The following is a 13,601-nucleotide window of genomic DNA, read 5'->3' on the forward strand; positions in this document are numbered from 1 at the left end:
ACTAAACTTAACACCATTTTGCCATGTGGAATCCACGTGCCCAAGTGCCCTTACTGGGGAGATTATTAAATGGTGTCTGTAGACAGGGTCTTGCTGTGGGACCCTGGCTGGCCTGGAACTTGCTGCATAGACCAGAATGGTCTCAAACTTGAGGTGATCCTTTTGTGTTAGCCTTTTAAATGCTGGGATTACCAACCTGCGCTACCAGCTTTGACTTTTTTTTTTTCTTAATATTTATCTGGGGCCAGGCATGGTGTCAAATGCCTTTAATCCTAGTACTTAGGAGGCACAGAAACAGGTGACTCTCTGATTATGAGGCTAGCCTAGTCTACATAGAGATTTCCAGCCAAGAGTGTGTTCCGGTGTCCAGAAAGGGGTGTTAGGTCTCCTGGAACTGGAGTTAATGGCAGTTAGGAGCTCCACATACGCACTGAGAACTGAATCTCGCTCTTCTATAAGAGCCACAACTGTTTTGAACAGCTGAACCGTATATCTCGTCCAGCCCTGATTTAACATTTTTGAAATAAGATCTCGTGTAGCCAAAACTGGCCTCAGTCTCATTACAGAGCTGAGAATGGCCCTGAACTCCTGACTTTCCTGAATCTACCTGCCGAGTGCGTGGGCGGATTACTGCCGTGCACCACTATCTTCAGTGTATGCACTACTGACAATTGAACCCAAGACCTCTTGAGTGCCTGGCAGCATTCTGCCAACGTTGCCACATCTCCTGACCCTTGCCTCTTATTTCTTTCGGACACGGTGTCACTATGCAGATCAGGACCCTCGTAGCCACAGCCTGCCAGGGTTCCACAGTTCCTCCTGCCTCTGCTTCCACAGTGCTGGGATCATGAGAGTGCACTGTCTTGTCCAGATTCAGCTGTAAATCCCGTTTTAGGACAAAGAGTGATAGTGGGACATCCGTGTGAGCGCAGAGATGGTGCTCCAAATTAAGACTGTAGGGGTAACCCCTAGTATTCCACAAGACAGTTTAAAACCTCTTAAAGGTAGTAATGCTGCTACTATCAGTACTTGGGAGGTGGAAGCAGGGGAACTGCCATGAGTTCAAGGTCAGCCTACACTACAGAGTTTTAAAAGCTTCTGTCAAACAAAAGGACAACATCTGGTGCACACCTGCATGTCCGCACTGGAGAAGTGGGTGAGGGGGTCAGGAGTTCAAGGCTAGACTTCTCTTCTTGGGAGTTTGAAGTCAGACTCATAAACATAAGCCATTATCCCAAGAGAGAAAGAAAGAGAAGTACAGTATTATCCCTTCACAAGATCCTGATATTTTGTTCTTCCAAATGTTTAAAAATCCCAGGAAGGAAAGTGCCATTAGTGGCCACCGGATGAGGGCTAAGCCTCCAGGCCCTGGCAGGCTGTGGCTACGAGGGTCCTGTGAGCAGCTCGTGACCCTTCAGTGTCTTGCACTGCTGTCTGTTTCTTCCCTGCACCTCAGAGTTCAGCAAAGGTGGCCCTGTTTGTCCCCGGAGGTTCTGTGTAGGAGAGGCAGTGGCTCAGCAGGGTGATAACAATGAGGTGGGAGGGTTGTGGAGGGGGTGGGGTGGTGGTGTTGGGGGGGAGAGCAGTATGAGGGATGGGGGGAGACCCAGTGCCTTCTGCTGATCTTACTCTATCTCATACAACTGGTGGAGGAAAGAAAGCGTCCCTCTGAGGATGGAGAGGGATTGGCTCCTGGAACACACCTAGACCGTGCCTGGAACCTGTGGTTGCAGCCCACGGCTCCCCACCTCAGCCTCTTTCTTGGCGGATTCCCCTCTATGAATCCCAGCCCCCTCTGGCCTCAGAGCGTGGATGCCTCTTTCTCAGGGCCTGGCTTACCTGGAGGTGCAGGCCAGGTAGAAGGAGCAGGTGCCGCCTGCTTGCCCAAGGTCCAGCCGCCAACCGGTCCCAGGATGGAGCGTGCCACGTGGTACCCAGTGTCGATCTGGAGGCAGACAGGCAGGAAACCCAAGCTGAGGGAGCATCAATCATTCATGGGTCTGCTCTCCTGGAAACCTTAACCGTGGCCCCATAGGGCCAAGTTGCCAGCAGGGACCCCATGACAGCAAGGTCAGACAGTGGAGACCCTTTGCTCGGAGCTCCTCCAGCTCCGAGCAGGCTGTGTCCTCTCCATTTCCCCATCAGCATCCAAGGTCTCCGGTTTGGCTTCTTTTTAAAGTTTCATATGTCCTATACCCCAGTCAGGATGTTACTCCACAGGGGACTCAAGGTAACAATTCTCAGCCTTTTCTAGATGCCTCCTCCTGCCTAAGGGGCCTTCATTAGTCTTCTTGGCCACACGAAGTTCAGCTATATGGTGCACTCTGGGATAAATGCAGCTATGTGTTTCCATTTCACAGATGGGGAAACTGAGACTTGGAACGATGAATTGGCTGCTTCTACTAGGCAAGAAGTAGCTGAGCTTAAGTGTGAGCTTGCTGAAGCTGCTGCGCCCTGGCACCTTCACTCCTGAGAACAGTTTTCAAGACCCGTCTGGTGCTGCCAGGCCACCCTGGGGCAGAGGGCAGGGATTAGGTTGACTGCCTGACTCACTTACCCTAATCCCCCTCACTGTGGATCCCAGGTGATCACCTCAAGCCTTGGGGGCCATAAGCAGCTTTCTGGGCCCTGAGAAGCAAGGGCATTCCAGGGAGCCTCGCAGCCTGCCGAGTCCTGCTGTCTTCTACATGGCGACAGAGCATAGCGAACAGCTGGTTGCTGGCTCCCAGGAGATCCCTAAAGGAGCTGTTTCTCCTAGGAGTGCTGCTCAAGGCCCTGCCTTGACCAGGAGAAGGAGCAAGAAGGAGACTTGGCGCCCAGGGTCTCAGAAAGCCAGTTCTGGGGAGCGGTCCTCTAGCCAGGGCTCTGCGGCTTCAGGAAGCACCAAGGACTCCCCAAGGACCAAAGTGGGACAGGAGGGACTATCCTCAGTACCCACTGGGCAAGCCTCTCACCGACAGTCCCACCGACACCGTTCTGACCCCCAGCAGGATGCTGCCCAAAGGACTTATGGGCCCCTGCTCAACCGCATGTTTGGAAAGGTCAGGGGTGGGGGTCTAGGGGTGGGTGGTTGAGGGTAGTTCTCATCATTATCCTTTCTTGCTCCTACATGCCAAGGCCTCCTGCTTCTTGTGCCTCAGACTGGGAAATATAGGAGAGGGTAGAGTTGTGGCCTTTTGTATCCTAGACCAGGAAAGCCAGTGTGGGACAAGGTTGGCTTCAGGCCAGCTGGTTGCAGAGGCAGACTTCATAGCAGATATCTGGGAAAGCTCATTTGGAGCTCCAAAAGCACGTGGAGGAGGTTGCTGCCTGCCTGTGGGGTCTGTAGGATTTCAACAGTCTCCAGCTGCCTTGGTGGGGCCAGCCCTCCCCAGTGCACTTGCAGAGGTCGGAGGGGCCGTGGCAAACTGGGACATGCTGGCTTATTCCTACACAGGATCGTGAGCTGGGCCCTGAGGAGCTGGAGGGTGAGTGTCCCTCAGGGTTGCTGGGAGGTGGAAGGTGACCTGGGTCCGGCCTCCTGGCCTGACTTCTGCTAATCCCTCCAGAGCTCCAGGCTGCCTTTGAGGAGTTTGACACTGACCGGGATGGCTACATCGGCTACCGGGAGCTGGGTGACTGCATGCGGACGCTGGGCTACATGCCCACGGAGATGGAGCTCCTGGAAGTGTCCCAGCACGTGAAGATGCGCAGTCAGTGCTGGGTCTGCTGGGGGATTGGGTTGGGAGCCAGCCTGCTTACCTGGAGGCTGGGTGGACCAAGTTACCATTTAGTTATTACTAGTGGGGGATGGGATGCATGTACCACAGTGTGCATTTGGTCCGAATACGGCTAGCTGTCAGTGGGAGTGGGCGCTTCTATCACGGGAGTTCCAGGGCTACTAAACTCAGGCCATTGGGCGTGGCGGCAAGCACCTGCTGCAATGGCTTCTTTCTTTAGTTTTACAATTTCTGAGAGAAGCATGGGATTTGCCCTTGATGTGCATATCCTGGCTTGCTTTCTATTGCTGTGACAAATACCGTAATCAAAAGGGACTCGGGGAGATGAGGGTTCATTTTGTATTGCTTTACAATCCATCACTGAGGGAAGTCAGGGCAGGGACTCAGGGCAGGAACCTGGAGGCAGGAGCTAAAACAGCAGCTAGAAGAACGTGGCTCACTGGCTTGTTCTCCAGGCTCTTCCTCGGCTTCCTTTCTCATTCCTCCCACGACCACCTCCCACCTGTACCGCCCACAGTGGGACGGCCACCTTCCCACCTGTACCGCCCACAGTGGGACGGCCACCTCCCACCTGTACCGCCCACAGTGGGACGGCCACCTCCCACCTGTACCGCCCACAGTGGGACGGCCACCTCCCACCTGTACCGCCCACACTGGGACGGCCACCTCCCACCTGTACCGCCCACAGTGGGACGGCCACCTCCCACCTGTACCGCCCACAGTGGGACGACCACCTCCCACCTGTACCGCCCACAGTGGGATGGGCTCTCCTACAGCAATCATTAATCAAGAAAAAGTCCCACAGACTTTTCTATGGGCCAATCTGATAGAGGCATTTCTTCAACTGAAGTTCCCTCTTCCTAGATGACCCTAGCTTATATCAAGTTGACAAAAACAAAACAAAAAAACAAAAAAAATCCCCAAATCCCAAACAAACAAACAAACAAAACCCCCAAGCAGAGTGGCAGAGCCTTCTTTTAATCCTAGCACTGGGGAGGCAGAGTCAGGAGGTTCTGTGTGCTCTAGGCCCATGAGGACTAAATAGAGAAAGCCTGCCTCAGACAACGAAAAGCACAATGAGCACTCTGGGTCATTCATCTTCTAAACTGCCCCCCAAAGCTGCTATTCGCCGATTGGCATCTTGGGGTCTGGTGACGCGCGGCAGTGCTTTAGAATGCAGTGCTTCCCGCTCAGCTCTACAGCCCTAGATCTCTAGCAGCCACAGCCCTGTCCCATGGAGTAGCTTCTTCCAGGCCCATCCCAGGATGAGGGCAGGAGGGTTGGTAAGCCACCCAAGGTCTCACAGGGCAACAGCATTTGAACTTGGGCTGTCTGCTTTTTTTTGCCCACTGGCCTTCATAGAGATCAGGAGAGATCAGGAGCATCCCTGACACCCCCCACCCCCCTCAAACCCCTCCATGAACAAGGAACTCAGTGTGCCTTAGTGGGTCCGGAGCCCTGGTGGGAAGACAGAGTGTGGCACTGCCATCAGTGGATTGTGATGCTCTGCCTGGATCCACAGTGGGGGGCTTTGTGGACTTTGAAGAGTTTGTGGAGCTGATAAGCCCAAAGCTGAGGGAGGAGACAGCTCACATGCTGGGCGTGCGGGAGCTACGGATCGCCTTCCGAGAGGTAAGAAGTGTAGGGGTTTAGCAAACGGGTGGCATGGGCTACATCCTTCCTAGGAAGCCTCAGCTGTCAGGAGGCCCAGGGTCAGGCAGGGATGGCCTGGCTGACTCCCGGTTCAGGTTGTCACATCTGGGAAACGTCCCACCATAGGAGACAGACGACATTGGTTCTTGAAGTTGGGGAGGATTAGATGGCTGGTGGGGAGCACCATTGCCTGGCAGCAGGCAGTGTGGAGAGAAAAGCCAAAAGCAGGATGCAGTTCAGCCGATCAAGTGTACAGCTGTGTGCACAAAGCCCTGGGTTTGGTCCCTAGAACCACAGGAAGCCAGGCATGGCGGCACGCACTGGTAATCTAGGATTTGGGAGGTGGGGAAGGCAGGAGGAGGAGGTCAAGGCTCTGCTGCATCTGAGACAGCCTGGCTACACGGAACACTGTCTCACCAACGCAAACAAACCCATCAACTGAAGCCGAAGATGGCTGAGCATAGTGCTTCACACTTTTAATCCCAATACTTGGGAGTCGGAGGCAGAGAATCTCTGTGAGTTTGAGGCCAGCCTGGGCAGGATGGCATAGTGAGACTCTGTTTTAAATTAAAAAAAAGAAAAAAAGAAAACAATTCAAGTAGAGCTAAGTATGTATGCAGACAACGTGGCAGGAAAGCCACACTTGGCCTCTCTGCTTCCACAGTTTGACAAGGACAGGGATGGGCGGATCACAGTGGCGGAGCTGCGGCAGGCAGCTCCAGCTCTGCTGGGGGAGCCACTAGAGGGCACTGAACTGGATGAGATGCTGCGAGACATGGACCTCAATGGGGATGGCACCATAGACTTCGACGGTGAGTCACCCTACAGACACCTTTCCCATGCCGCTAGCCGGAACCTCCTTCAATCCCTGACCTGGGTTGGCCTTTCCCTTCCCCTCTCTCCTGCAGAGTTTGTAATGATGCTATCTACAGGCTGAGGCAGACAACCTACTGCCCTCGGGGGCCAAGACAGCAGCAGGAACCAGACTACCACACCCTTCCCCACCAGTGGGAGAGATAGATCCCCCTCCCCCCAGGCTGGTTCACCTCTGACCACACCCGACTCCAGAGTCTGCCTGTGCTGTCTTCTCCTCCCACCCCCAAGCTGTGGAGGGAAAAAAATTGAAGCTGGTTGCAGTTCTCACTGGAGAACAAGATTTGAATCTCTTTAGATCCTGGAGAGGTAGGGAGTTCCCCACCACTGGCTGTATTCAAATAAATGAGGCATGGTGCATTGGGGGGAATTTTAGAACATGGTGAATTGAGAGGGTAGCTAGATCACTTCCCACTACTGGTGTGTATAAAGGGTTGTTTTTGAAAACTGAACTTGGGTCTGGTAATGGTAGGTAAAAGTTTTTGGTAGTAAGTCTGAATTGGATCCCTGAAGTTTGTGTGGTAGAAGGAGAGAGCCAACTTCACAAAGCTGTTCTTTGGTAGGCTAGTGTTTGGTAGTCCACCCACCCCCCCATCCCACTCCTGCCGTTGAATATATAAACAAATAAATGAAAAGTGGTGTGTGGTGTGGTGGTTCATGCTAGTAACCTCTGTATGGAAGGCCTAGGCAAAGGGGCAGAACTTCATCTCCAAAGGAACCAGAGAGGAGGTGTGGTCCAGAACTCAGCCGGGCCTCGGGAAGCCAGTGAGCTGGCACGGGGGAATCCAGTCCGGACTGAGGTTTGAGCGCCTGGATTCTAACACTCACGAGGGACAGAGATAGGAGGGGAAGGCGTGTACCAGGCTGGCTTCGAACTCAGAAATCCACCTGCCTCTGCCTCTCAGAGTACTGGGATTACAGGCATGCGCCACCACCGCCCGGCTAAAAAGATTTTTTTTTGGGTTTTTTCTTTTTTTGATTTGGTTTTTTTCCAGACAGGGTTTCTCTGTATAACTCTGGCTGTCCTAGAACTTACTCTGAATCCACCTGCCTCTGCCTCCCAAGTGCTGGTTAAAGGTGTGTGCCACCACCACCTGGCGGGGGCACTGCTATCTTTACATGACCCACATTTAGAGTCAGCTATGACAGCCGAGTGCTATAGAGCCAGGCAGGAAGCAGGGTACCATCCTCTAGGCCCTGTGCTCACATCACCTCTCAGTGCCCTTGGCTAGGGCTACCAGGACCACTGTTATGGTGTGTGTGTGTGTGTGTGTGTGTTTGGGGGGGGGGCAGTGTTGAATCTCTTCAGGGATGAAGGCAGAGGCTGGGACTACTTCATCCAGTTCTGCCCAGGACATAATGGTGACCTTGGGCACACTTGAGATCATCCAGGTTGTTCTTGGGAGGTTGCTGGTCCTCTAGAGCTCCAGGTGAGTCCTTTACTAAACCTTTGGAGAAGGGAGCTGTGGTCTTTAGTGTGCTGGGCCAGGCCTAGTAGCCCAGAAAAGAACAACAGTCCTTGCTAGAAGTAATTACCCTTTTATTAGCACAAAATTACACCAAACCAGGAGTCCAGGGCCTAGGAATAAGTTAAGGCACACATCAGGTAAGGGGCAATATCCCCAGGCTGGCATGCCCCAAAATTCCTGAGCAAATCCAAAGGGGCCTGGTGGTTGTGAGGATCCCAGAGGACCTCTGCATTCCGAGTGAAGGGAACAGACCCGGGTGTAGGTTGGAGGAATCCCCTGTGGACATGTGGGGGCCTTGGATCACTGGAAAGCCACTGGCCAGCTGCAGCTCACTTCTCAAAGTAGGGCAGGTAGAAGAATTGGAAGCCCCGGCGGCCCTTGACAGCACAGTAGATGAAGATCACATGGTAGACTGTGGGGGTGGTGTCGGTCAGTGAAGGGGCCTGGCCCTGCCCCGCCCCCACCCATGCCCTGCCTTCTTACCTCCTGGGACTAGCAGCAGGATGCCTGGCACAAAGAAGATGGCGCTGGAGACACCTAAGGTAGAAAGAAACTGACAGCTCAGGCCTAGGGTCCCTCGGGACGACGGCTGCCTGGGAGGGCCTCCCTCTCTCCTGGAAGGTGGCTAATTTGTGCTGGGAGTTGGGAGGGTTTGCCGAGGACCCAGACAAGACGGACACTCACCTGGAGAGGGGGCCACCTCCAGTCCCACGCCGACCAGGATAAGCACTGCACACATGGGATTGTGGAGGGGAAGGACAGGAGGGGTGAGGGCAGGGTCTTCCAGCCAGGCTTCCGCCTGATGCATCTCCCACCTAAATTGACGTTTCCTGGGCAGAATACCTCCCAGGAAGCTCACTCACCAAGCTGAGTTTTCAGGGCAGGGTACTTTAGCAGGCCCTGGGAAGCAGCTATGAGATGGGAGTTTTTACTGCCATTTGGTATGACCTTTCCAGTCACAAACTTACGGTATGCCCTCTGCATGGCTGGTACTGGGAATTCCACCACAAAAAGCAGACAGGGGCCTGGCATGGTGTCCCAGCACTCAGGAGGCAGAGACAGGCAGATTCCCAGGAGTTAGATTGAGGCCAGCCTGGTTTATATATGGAGTTCCAGTTCAACCAGGGCTACACAGAGACCCGAATCCCCCCTGCAAAAGGCATATGGGGGATAGCAAGATGGCTCAGTGGGTAAAGGAGTTTGCCATAAAACCTAACCACTTGAGTTCAACTCCTCAGACCCAAATGGTGGAAGCAGAGAACTGGTTCTTGCAAGTGACCCTTTGACCACACTGAGCTGTGGCACATGTACCCTCCTCCAGTCACCACACACAAACGAACCAACAGGATAGAAGGGCAGTAGGTCCCTGTCCCACCGCCCTGCCAGTGGACGGACCAACACGATCCCAAAAGCTATGATCTCTGTGTGAAAAGCTTGAGACGACTACCTTAAGTCAGCTCAGGGAGATGGAGGCCTCGGAGCCTGGCAGGAATGGCAGGAATGTAGCATGCCAGGCCCCGAGCTAAGCATTCCATGCAGTGTCTTGATAAACTAAACCAAGACCCGATGGGACACAGGAGCCATAGATGTGACCATCCAGGCAGAGAGAATTCAGCACAGCCCAGGCTCAGAGTCTGGAGGGCACCTGAAGCTCTCTAAGAGAGTCCAGCGCCTGATGAGACTGAACGCGATGAGCCTGGGCTAGAGAAGTCTGGGACAGCACGTTGTCCCAGGCAGGGATAGGGCTGTGGTGGAGAGGTCATAGCAGGACTCACTGATGGGGGAGGGTGCAGCCGGGGGGCTAGCACCCCAAAAAGCAGGGCTCACACTCATTGTCTGACCCTGGTTTGGGACTTCAGTTCTGTTCTCTTAGAGTAACACTCCCTAGAGCTTCTGGTGGCTTTCTGGTGACCCCGAAGCTTGGCAGGCATGGGTGGGTCTCAGTCCCAGGCCATCTTCTTCAGCTGCAAGCTGAGGTAGCCCGCTCTCCTGCCTGAGCTCGCATCCTTACTTCCCAAGCCAGGAAGCTATCAACACTTGCTCTGCTGGGTTGAGGAGCAGCTAGCAGGAGTTGTCACCAATGCCCACCTGAAGCGGTGCTAGCAAGCGGCAACTCTGTCTCCTGCACTCAGACACCTGGAGGTGAAGATCAGATTTCTGGACAGGAGACCTAGAGGCTGGGAGTTTTGACCTTCCTGGAGAAGGAAGGGAAGGGGACCTACAGAGGCAGCCACAGTTGGTCTTTATGGCCCCGTCTTGATCCCAACCCTGGATGCTCTGGGACATTGTATCTCAGTCCCATAAAGAAGACAGAAATACATGACTGTGGAATCTGCCAATGCTGGACCTCAGTTTCCCTCACTGAACATTGTGAGGTGGGAAAAGGTCCTGATCAGATCACAGACCACAGGAGAAGCAGGCCTGATACCTGGCCTCACTCAGGGACGCTAGTATCCCAAGCACCTGGCTGGCCTGCCTTCCTGCACAGATTATGAACCCTGCTTCTCACATACTACCTCTCTAAGGTGAAAAAAATGGACCTGCCAATAATCATCACAGAAAAAATGCAAACTGTTACCTCTCCATCCTCCAGTAGACTAAATAGGTTGAACTCAAACAAACAAACACACACACAAACAAACACACAAACAACTGGGGGAGGCACGGCAGCATATGCCTTTAATCCTAGCTCGTGGGAGGCAGAGGCACAGGACCTCTGAGTTTGAGGCCATCCTAGGATACAGAGCAGGCTCTAAGACAGCCAGGGCTATACAGAGAAACCCTGCCTTGAAAACCCAATAAGTAAATTAGTAAGGAAATAAATAAATAAATAATAAAAAAGTAAGCTGGGCATAATGGCATATAACTGTAATCCCAGAATATGGAGGTAGGGGCAGAACGAACAAGTGTTTAAGAGCATACCTCACTGTCTGGGCTAAAAGAGACTGTCTCAAAAAAACTTAAGAAGGGGTAAGGAACTGAGGAGACGGCTCAGAGCTTAGGAGCACATATTACTCTTGCAGAGGACCCAGAGTTGGTTCTCAGCACCCGAACAGTGGCACCCTCTACAACTCCAGCTCCAGGGGATCCAATTCCCTTTTCTGACTTCCCTGGAGACAGCTCACACACACATGGTACATCTGCATATACATAAAACAAAAATATGAAAAAATAATTTTCAAAACTTTTTTAAAAAGCTGGATGATGGTGGTGGTAGTGAATACCTTTAATTCTAGTACTAGGGAGGCAGAGACAGGCAGATCTCTCTGAGTTCCAGACTAGCCTGGTCTAAATAGGGAGTTCCAGGACAGCCAGGGCTACACAGAGAAACTCCTGTCTCAAACAACATCAGCAACAAGAAAACAAAACAAAACAGACAAACAAACAAACAAAAAAAAAAGGAAATAATTTAAAAAGTACTGAACCAGGTTCCATTTTTCCCTCCCTTTGTGACTCTGGCCAGATGATCAGGACTGTGGAGCTAATCCCCTCACAGCTCCAGTTGCTCAGTTCTAACAGGGAGGCCTAGGATGCTAACGAGCTTCAGAGCCTGCTCACAGGAGGGACGAGGTCAGGTCCTCAGGGCACTCACCTAGCCCCAACAGCAGGAGCAGGAAGGAGGCCAGCACTACACGGCGGTTCTTCTGGATCAGAGGATGTTGGGTCCAGCTGGATGGCAGGAGAGCAAGATGGAGGTCAGGGGGGTGAAGCAGGCGGGGAGCTGGGCTAGCTGGCAGGCAGAAGGTACTTGGAAGCTGAACCCCAAGTGAGGAGGCTCTCACCTGCAGCAGGCATTGTAGGAGCGCTGGGTGCTGCTGCTGATGGTGCTGAAGGACCACTGAGAGCTACGGACAGACATGTGCCCAGAATCCCTGAAGGACAGAAGGATGGTGAGGGGGAGGGGGAGGTAAAGGGACAGAAGTCGAGAGACAAACTCAAGGTGTATATAGGGACTGAGGTTAACCCCTGCAGGATAGAGGGGAAAGAGGTCAAGGGTAGGAGGTGAGAGTGAATTATAGAATGAGGTGTGTGTTAAGAGGAATGAAAAAGGGAGGGCATGGACTGGGTTAAACCGAGGATTCCTAGAAGATAGAAATCCTGGCAGTGATAAGGTAGAGGCCCGGGGTACAGGGTAAGGTGATCCAGGTGGACAGGAGATTCCATGAGGGAAATAGGCCAGGAATCCCTATAGGACAGATAAGTGTATCTGGTTGGGGACCGGGCAGGTTCTTGCAGACAGGAGTCTGAGACATGGGGTCTGGGATGCAGGGTGGGTCCCCACCTGGCCCTGACCTGGTGCTGACTCCCCCATCGGGCTCCGGAGAGGCCTGGGCTCCATCCTCATCATTTTCCAGGTTCTGTTCCAGAACAGAAGGTTCAGATAAGTTTCAGGAATGGGCCTTTTCACGCCCTTCTGGGGCAAGGAGAAAAACAGCCAGATAGCCTCTGCCTGGCGTGTTTGGCAGCGGCTCTCCTGCCCTCCCAGCGTAACCGGTTTGATGATTCAGAAACCAAAACCTGGGTAGGAAGTAGGTGGCTGCTGGGGGCTTCAGCACAGAAGCCAGCAGGAGTGGGTGGTGGGCTACCAGCACGGATCCCAGGAGCAAGCAACTACTCAAATGGGGCTCTGAGGAGTTTTCAGGGACCCAATATATAGACTGGATTTGGTGTAGCATAGCACAGGCCTCTGGTTCTTATGTCCCAAAGAACGTCAGAGTTGGGGGAGGCTACCCGAGACAATGATTTATCAGGTGTGGTTGGAATTAAGAGATGGGCAAACACATCCCGTGTGGAGACCTCCACTTTTAGGGTGATTCTCAAAGTAGAGGGGATGCACATTCTTCATAGGCCTGGGGCTCAAGGAAGGCTGTAAGAACCGACAAGGTCTGGTTTAGATCGGAAGTACTCCCCAAAGTCCGAGGAGTGATACAGGGGTGTCAGTCTACAAGACAGATGGGTTCGCCATTGTTGCTGAGGCCTGAGTTCCTAGTGCGGGTTTGCGGCTCTCCACAGTTGCACTGGAACCGAACTCGGAGCTCAGAGAGTAAAGACATAAATCTGGATGAGCAGACACATCTTGGGGGACAGTTTTCCGCTCCGCTGGGGTCTCTAGGCAAAGGCTCCAGAGTTAGACTTCTCCGGGATCCGACCTAGGGTCCCGCCCTATCCCGGGCGAGAGGGTGAGACGAGCAGGGCGGTTCACCTGGTAGCGTAGCCGGGACTGCTTGTCTTCATCAGCCACCTCGAACCGGGCACGGCGTTCGAAGTGGAGCGGCCCGAAGCGGGCGACCCCGCTGGACTCGGGCCCAGGCCCCGCGTCCTCCAGGGACAGCTCAAAGGCGTCATCGATGCTAAACTGGGGCCGGGCGGCGCTCATGGCCCCCGCCGGCCTAGGCGCCCAGCGCCGCCGCCATTTGAGCCTGCCACGGCCCCCCGCCCACCAAACAGGTCCCGCCCCCACAGGCCCCGCCCCGTCTTCCTGGGAGCGAAGGTCCGCCCTCTACAACCGCCCCGCCCCACCCGCTCCTCCTCCGCAGGCCTGAGCTGCAGAGCACCGAGTTGATTCGGGTCACGTCAGAGTCTCGAGGGTAGTGGGGCTCGCGGCGCCACCCAGAGGTTACCTTGGTGAGCGACAGCCCCGTCTGTGACCAGGAACCTAGAACCTAGGCTTGTGCTTGTAAGGGCTGGTGTGTGTGTATGTGTGTGTGTTGTGTAACTGCTTTCTCTGCCCAGCTGCGCAAACCTCGTGAGGTGTCGGTGTGTGTGTGTGTGTTGCTGCTTTCTCTGCCCAGCTGTGCAAACCTCGTGAGGTGGCCTGGATTCGAGCCCGCACTCCCGTGCCATCAAAACTCTTGGACCTGTTCCTCCATACTTCCCACCATACCCA

General features: G+C 53.8%; 2 protein-coding genes across 5 annotated transcripts; one reads left to right on the forward strand and one right to left on the reverse strand.

Annotated features, from left to right (window-relative positions):
- The first annotated feature begins 2,687 nt into the window (after positions 1-2,687).
- Positions 2,688-6,847, forward strand: LOC127693054 (calcium-binding protein 4). The gene is made up of 6 exons (XM_052193758.1): positions 2,688-3,041; positions 3,437-3,467; positions 3,549-3,692; positions 5,242-5,351; positions 6,037-6,184; positions 6,281-6,847. Exons 1-6 carry the CDS (start codon positions 2,688-2,690, stop codon positions 6,307-6,309), a joined length of 816 nt encoding a protein of 271 aa, XP_052049718.1. The 3' UTR covers positions 6,310-6,847.
- A 921-nt stretch (positions 6,848-7,768) lies between these two features.
- Tmem134 (transmembrane protein 134) lies at positions 7,769-13,163 on the reverse strand. Of its 4 annotated transcripts, none has more exons than XM_052193793.1 (7): positions 12,918-13,163; positions 12,008-12,072; positions 11,497-11,586; positions 11,307-11,383; positions 8,399-8,443; positions 8,198-8,251; positions 7,769-8,091 (listed from the first exon to the last, which is right to left on the reverse strand). In XM_052193793.1, the coding sequence occupies exons 1-7, from the start codon at positions 13,089-13,091 to the stop codon at positions 8,051-8,053; spliced, it is 546 nt and encodes a 181-aa protein (XP_052049753.1). In that variant the 5' UTR covers positions 13,092-13,163; the 3' UTR covers positions 7,769-8,050. The 4 variants fall into 4 exon arrangements, with proteins under 4 accessions (XP_052049753.1, XP_052049744.1, XP_052049767.1 ...); XM_052193784.1 differs by having other exon boundaries at positions 7,769-8,126; XM_052193807.1 differs by lacking the exon at positions 8,399-8,443.
- Between the last annotated feature and the right edge of the window lie 438 nt (positions 13,164-13,601).

Source organism: Apodemus sylvaticus, chromosome 1 (genome assembly GCF_947179515.1).
Source record: "Apodemus sylvaticus chromosome 1, mApoSyl1.1, whole genome shotgun sequence".
Classification (NCBI taxonomy): domain Eukaryota; kingdom Metazoa; phylum Chordata; class Mammalia; order Rodentia; family Muridae; genus Apodemus; species Apodemus sylvaticus.

Coding starts and splice junctions, on each gene's coding strand:
- LOC127693054 (XM_052193758.1), top strand. CDS start 2,688: ATGGCGACAGAGCATAGCGAACAGCTGGTTGCTGGCTCCCAGGAGATC. Junction 3,468..3,548: donor GGGCCCTGAGGAGCTGGAGG/GTGAGTGTCCCT, acceptor TAATCCCTCCAG/AGCTCCAGGCTGCCTTTGAG. Junction 3,693..5,241: donor CCAGCACGTGAAGATGCGCA/GTCAGTGCTGGG, acceptor CTGGATCCACAG/TGGGGGGCTTTGTGGACTTT.
- Tmem134 (XM_052193784.1), bottom strand. CDS start 13,091: ATGAGCGCCGCCCGGCCCCAGTTTAGCATCGATGACGCCTTTGAGCTG. Junction 11,587..12,007: donor GATGGGGGAGTCAGCACCAG/GTCAGGGCCAGG, acceptor TCTGTCCTTCAG/GGATTCTGGGCACATGTCTG. Junction 8,444..11,306: donor GCTCCTGCTGTTGGGGCTAG/GTGAGTGCCCTG, acceptor CCATGTGTGCAG/TGCTTATCCTGGTCGGCGTG.